The sequence below is a fragment of the Gossypium hirsutum genome, chromosome A13, assembly GCF_007990345.1.
Source record: "Gossypium hirsutum isolate 1008001.06 chromosome A13, Gossypium_hirsutum_v2.1, whole genome shotgun sequence".
Taxonomy (NCBI): domain Eukaryota; kingdom Viridiplantae; phylum Streptophyta; class Magnoliopsida; order Malvales; family Malvaceae; genus Gossypium; species Gossypium hirsutum.
The window spans coordinates 85,929,786-85,935,843 of NC_053436.1; the positions used below are offsets into that span (position 1 = coordinate 85,929,786).

The window sequence follows — 6,058 nt, forward strand, 5'->3', positions numbered from 1 at the left end:
AAAAATTAAAACTCTAGTTTTTTTTCCTAAATTTATTTTTCGTTACGTTTTCCAAACCCGTTTTTCCAGCAATAATTTTTTTTATGGTGGGTGCAATAACTTTCTTTTGTGTTGGATATAATAACATTTAGATTTCTTATTAGTCTGGTAGTTCAATTAGACATGTATCTAACAGGGGCGTAGCTAGGGGGCTGGCATGGGTCCCGACCCCCCCTAAAATGTAAAATTACATTTTAGGCCCTTAAATTTTTTTAAAATTTTAAATTAGTAAAGGTAAAATTTTACTTTGGCCCCCCTAAAATTATAAAAATTCGATTTAATCCTTTACAAATTATAAATATATAAACTATAAAAAATTAAAATTTCATCTGGCCCCTCCTAAAAAATTTTTCTGGCTTCGCCCCTAGTATCTAATGGTCATTGTTACAACCTTTCATATTAATCACTATATAGTAAAAGTTTATATTAAAATCCTTGAAGGATTTAGAATGATAAAAACACATAGAAATTTTCGAGAATTGTTCAATATGTTTGCATAATCATTTATATGGATTGAAATGATTTGACTTTATGCGGTAAATTTGACTTAGTGAATAATAGTTCAAGGAAAATTATAAAATGATCAAAATACATATTTATATTTTTATAGAATGATCATGATCAAAGTTTGTTATGATTATTGTTAAATTTATTTAAATGGTTATTTGAAAAGTTAATATTCAATATTGGAATATATAAAATATTAGATATCATGCGATGTTGTCATGAGGGGGAGTAAAGATGCGTTGTACTTTTTTCTTCTTAATCGGGGTTTTAACCCATTAGGTTTTCTTGGTAAGGTTTTTCATGAGGCAACATATTATGTGTATTCCAGATATGTGTACTATTTTTACTTCACTAAAAAAAAAAATTTCCCATTGAGTTTCTATCTTAGTATGGCTTTAACAAAGCACATTATCTACCAATAGAGATCTAAGAGGGAGTGTTATGAATATATTATTATTAAGTAAATGTTCATCAAGATCAAGATAAGTTTGATATACATTAGGACTTTAATGTTAATTAGAAGTAGAGTTTTATTTTATTTATACTTCTTATGTCTATAAATGTAGACTTTGGAGAAGCATTATATTCATTCCCATTGATTAATAAAAGAATTACTTTTGTTTTGCTCTCCTATTTCCTTTGTTGTTTACTCTCTTCATTATTTATTTCATAACATTTATAGTTTTTTTTAAATTACAATAAATACCAAATTGATAAGAATGTGAAATCATTGGGACTATTTTTGTTGAAGTTTTTAAAATTAGAACCAAATTGAGAAAATATATAAATGCTAAGAGCTAAATTAGTTTTTATGTCTACAAAAAGGTCACGTTAGCTAGAGGGGTGGCAAAAAAAATCAATAATGGTAACATTGGTGACGAAATTGAAAATATTTGGAGTTGAATAACCAAAATAGGAATATGCTAATACTTAAGCAATTAACAGTGCAATTTACCCAAAGCTAAACAATTTTTTTGAAGGAAAAATTATTTCATTCATTCGATGAAGGAGACCACACAATTCGGGGTAAATAAAGAACCAACAAACATCCTTCATCGATAGTGAAGGGCAAGCTCTATGAACACAACGAAGGCTTTAACTTCAACAAGAAAAGAACATTATAGCATGTTGTTGACTTTATCACAATTCAAGCACAAACATATATAAGGTGATTGCAAGAACTTATCACTATAAGGACCAACTCGGAAGGGTTCAAAGCAACAGGTAGAATCAACAAAAGAATGGAGTATCCACCAATTTGGAGTGGACGGTGACAAATCTATCCCTAAAAATACTAATAAAAGCAAGACTACTTGCATAAGAAAGATTAAAAGTTATAGCAAAAACTTCACAATTTTCATAAGAAAGAGAGAAGACCTTTTAGACAATGAATAATAATAATAATAATAAGTAAATGAAACTAAAGACAATGTGTCTAAAATGACTCTAAAATCATTTACTATTCAAAAATACTCTCAAAATAAAAATAGATAAAGTAGACGAAGAACCACAATTTACTATTAATTTTAATTTCATCACTACAACAGGAATATCATCATCATTATTTCTAATCTCATCAAAGTTAATATTTCAAGTTGGTTAACTTCCTAGTTTTCCCTGTGTCCCCATGATAGTGATATTTAACCAAGAGCATTGAATTATAGGAGGCAGGGACGGAATGAATTTTCCCAAAGTAGAAAGGAGATGATATCTTTTGAAGGTAAACATGGAAAGTGGATGTTTTTATTTTTATTTGTACCAGCCAATTTATTCATGTTTCAGAGCCCATATCATACCTATCTTCTCTGAATTCTTTTTTATATTTTTTAGTGTTATTCTCTCAGTAATTTACATATATTATATTACTGAAATAAAAAAGAGTAGCTATTTTTCAATCATTAAATATATACTAAATTTTTATTTGTATGAGTGCCTAAAATATATGTAAAAGTTGTTAAAAATTTACTTTCTTTTGGCCATTGGTAATAAAATACTTGAAAATAATGAAAAAGATAAACGTAACAGTATGTCCATCTAGAATAAAAGAATGACCATGCTATTCACAGGTTTAATATATTATTATTTTTTTTAAAAAAATAACCGTGGAACCGCTGAAATTTTAAATATTTTTTTAATATTTTAATGCTGCCCATAAATTCCTCCCCTCCAAACTCTTACTAAAGCTTGCTGTAATGTCCGATCTTGCAGCTGCTGAAACTCCACTTTTAGATGACTCAGTTAAAGGCTGCCTTGATTTCAAAGGCAGACCTGTGCACCGTTCAAACTCCGGTGGATGGACTTCGGCTTCTTTCATAATTGCGGTTGAAGTTGCTGAGAGGTTTGCTTATTATGGAATCTCTTCAAACCTCATAACATACTTGACGGGGCCTCTGGGTCTGTCCACTGCCGCCGCCGCTGCACAAGTTAACTCCTGGTCAGGGGTGGCCACGCTTCTGCCACTCCTGGGTGCTTTCCTTGCTGATTCTTTTCTTGGCCGATACCGTACCATCATTCTTGCTTCCCTTGTTTGCATTTTGGTAATTCTATTTACATTTTAGCCAACAACATATGAATGCTTCATCATAATTTCTTCCAATGATCCACTGAGCTATTCAGCTAAGAATTTTGTGTAGGCAGAGATAAAGTTATAAAATGTGTCAGGAATGCTTAAATTAATCTTTTAATTTTAGGAGGACTAAAAGTGCAGTTAATCCATTTAAACAAAGGAAGTCAACGCCCAGCTTCGTCCCTGGCTCAAGCTCTCTTGAACTCATTCGTCATTCTCAAATTAGAGAAGTTGCTTCCATTGCTCAAACAATGACTTTGAAACTCAATTCAAGATTTGAGAAAAACAGCTCTAACATCGACTTGTAGTGGAGCAATTTGTCGCTTGACTTAGCTTTCCTATTGAAGATTTGATGATTAATTGAACAGAATAAGCTGAATTATTTTAATGGTTTTTGCTAGAGCATTTGGTAGTTGCTTTCCATAAATGACTTGAACTGGAATTGTTTTTTTTTTACATACAGGGGCTAGGCTTGTTGACTCTGTCAGCCACTCTTCCATCTGTCACCACTTCTGGTGCCCCAAATGCTGATAATGTCACATTAAACACTTCATCAATGCTTCAGTATCAAGTGATACTATTTTTCTTCTCACTATATCTGGTGGCATTCGGACAAGGTGGGCACAAACCATGCGTTCAAGCATTTGGTGCTGATCAATTTGATGCAGAACATCCTGTGGAGTGCAAAGCCAAGAGTTCGTTCTTTAATTGGTGGTACTTTAGTATTGCTGCTGGTATCTTACTGACGCTTTTGATTTTAAACTACATCCAGGAAAATCTTAGTTGGGTTCTTGGATTTGCAATACCTGCTATTGTGATGGCTGTTGGACTGCTTGTTTTTCTGCTTGGAACAATGACTTACAGGTTTAGTGTCGAAGGGGATAAAGAAAGCCCATTTGTGAGGATTGGTCGAGTTTTCATTTTGGCCATTAGGAATCGTAAAATAGCTTCTTCAGCAATTGCTACAGAGGAAAGCTTCAAGCAATTCAAGTAAGTGATATATTTTTTCATCTAAAGGAAATTAGGGAATAAACTGATATGGAATGGATTTTCTATTGTGGTGGTAGATTCCTCGACAAAGCCCTGCTTGCTTCAGACAGTACAATGGAGCAGGGAAAAGTGTGTAGCATGAGAGAGGTTGAAGAAGCAAAGGCTGTTTTAAGGCTTGCACCAATATGGGCTACATGCTTGATTTATGCAGTTGTTTTTGCACAGACATCGATATTGTTTACTAAGCAAGGTGCTACAATGGACAGATCAATTACAAGAGGAATTGAAATACCTGCTGCCACACTTCAGTGTTTCATTAGCTTTTCAATTCTTCTCTTCATTCCAATATATGATAGAATAGTTGTTCCTTTAGCAAGAGCCTTCACTGGGAAACCAGGAGGAATTACAATGCTTCAAAGAATTGGAACTGGTATTGCTGTGTCTGCTATAGCAATGGTGATTGCTGCTTTAGTAGAGATGAAGAGGCTTCAAACTGCTCGAGAACATGGGTTGGTAGACAAGCCAAACGTGACAGTTCCAATGTGGGTATGGTGGTTGGTCCCTCAATACTCACTTTGTGGATTATCTGATGTGTTGGCAATAGTTGGTCTTCAAGAATTTTATTATGACCAGATGCCAAATGAATTAAGGAGCATCGGTATTGCATTCTACCTTAGCATCCTTGGTTTTGGAAGCTTCTTAAGTAGCTTTCTCATCTCTGTAATTGAGACAGTAACTGGTAAAGATGGCAGAGATAGCTGGTTTGCAGATAATCTTAACAGGGCACATCTTGATTACTTTTATTGGCTGCTTGCTGCACTTAGTGCGCTTGGATTGGCTCTCTATGTATATTCTGCAAGATCTTATATTTATGCTAGGAGAAGCACGTCGTAAATAGCTTCTAGCCCATGTTGCTGGGATACCTAAGAACTGAATAAAATATATCATTTCAACATAAATAAATAAAATAAATTTTGTTTTTCTTGTGGGGTCGAACCCTTTTAATAAAATGCCATGTGGATCATTTTTAACTCAAATTTTACAAATCAAACTTGTATGAGGATTCAATTATTTAATTAAAACTACATGGACTGATGAATTAACAAAGGAACTAAACTGTATCAATTAATCATATGAATAGCTGATTTACAAGATGCCTACTTATACAACATAACAAACCCACAACCACACAACTACATTTTCACTAATTTCAGTACCTGCACAATATTAAGGATTAGTTTGGATGGGCAGTTTATTTATATTTGATGAGGTTAAAAACAGTAGTAATGGAGAGATTAATTACTACAGCGGTGAGATTAAATATGGTAACAGTGAAATTAGAAACAACGGTATAGTGTGTGTTTAAATTCAAATACAGCTGTAATGGTGAAGTGAGAATAAAAAATGACTATAAAAAACATTACATTAAATTACATTATATATATATAAAATAAATGATAATATTCCATATTAAATAATATATATTAAATTTTTTAATTATGTTAAAACAAAAATTTTATTAATAAACATTTACATTACATATAGTTGATATATCTACTTATTTATAATTAATTCATATAAATTTTTATAATAATAAAATTTATTTATAGTTATTAAATTATTATATAACTCAATTTTTTATACAATAAAAATAATAAATTATTATAAATTTTATTTATATATTGATTTTAAAATATATTTATAGTAAATATTAAAATAATCATGACAATAAGCATATACTTTATATATTTTATGATACTACATCAACATATAACAGAATAAAATTTATTTAATTACTATCTAATAATAAAATTTGTAATTTACTTATTTGGATGCCCAACATCCTTATTTCCACACCCATATAAAGGATAAAGTGGTAAAAATATTACCCACTATAGTTGCTTCTTGTTTACTTGTGTTTGACACTCTAGTCCAAAACTTCCACACTAGTGCTTT

At 31.5% G+C, this 6,058-nt stretch overlaps 1 protein-coding gene across 1 annotated transcript; it reads left to right on the forward strand.

Annotated features, from left to right (window-relative positions):
- The first annotated feature begins 2,287 nt into the window (after positions 1 to 2,287).
- LOC107895068 (protein NRT1/ PTR FAMILY 5.10) lies at positions 2,288 to 5,083 on the forward strand. Its single transcript, XM_016820278.2, has 3 exons — positions 2,288 to 3,083; positions 3,576 to 4,102; positions 4,180 to 5,083. Exons 1-3 carry the CDS (start codon positions 2,739 to 2,741, stop codon positions 4,994 to 4,996), a joined length of 1,689 nt encoding a protein of 562 aa, XP_016675767.1. The 5' UTR covers positions 2,288 to 2,738; the 3' UTR covers positions 4,997 to 5,083.
- Positions 5,084 to 6,058: the final 975 nt, after the last annotated feature.

Excerpts from the sequence above, each read along its gene's own strand:
- LOC107895068 (XM_016820278.2), top strand. The coding sequence starts at position 2,739 with ATGTCCGATCTTGCAGCTGCTGAAACTCCACTTTTAGATGACTCAGTT. Across the intron at positions 3,084-3,575 it reads CTTCCCTTGTTTGCATTTTG|GGGCTAGGCTTGTTGACTCT; the intron begins GTAATTCTATTT and ends TTTTACATACAG. Across the intron at positions 4,103-4,179 it reads GAAAGCTTCAAGCAATTCAA|ATTCCTCGACAAAGCCCTGC; the intron begins GTAAGTGATATA and ends TTGTGGTGGTAG.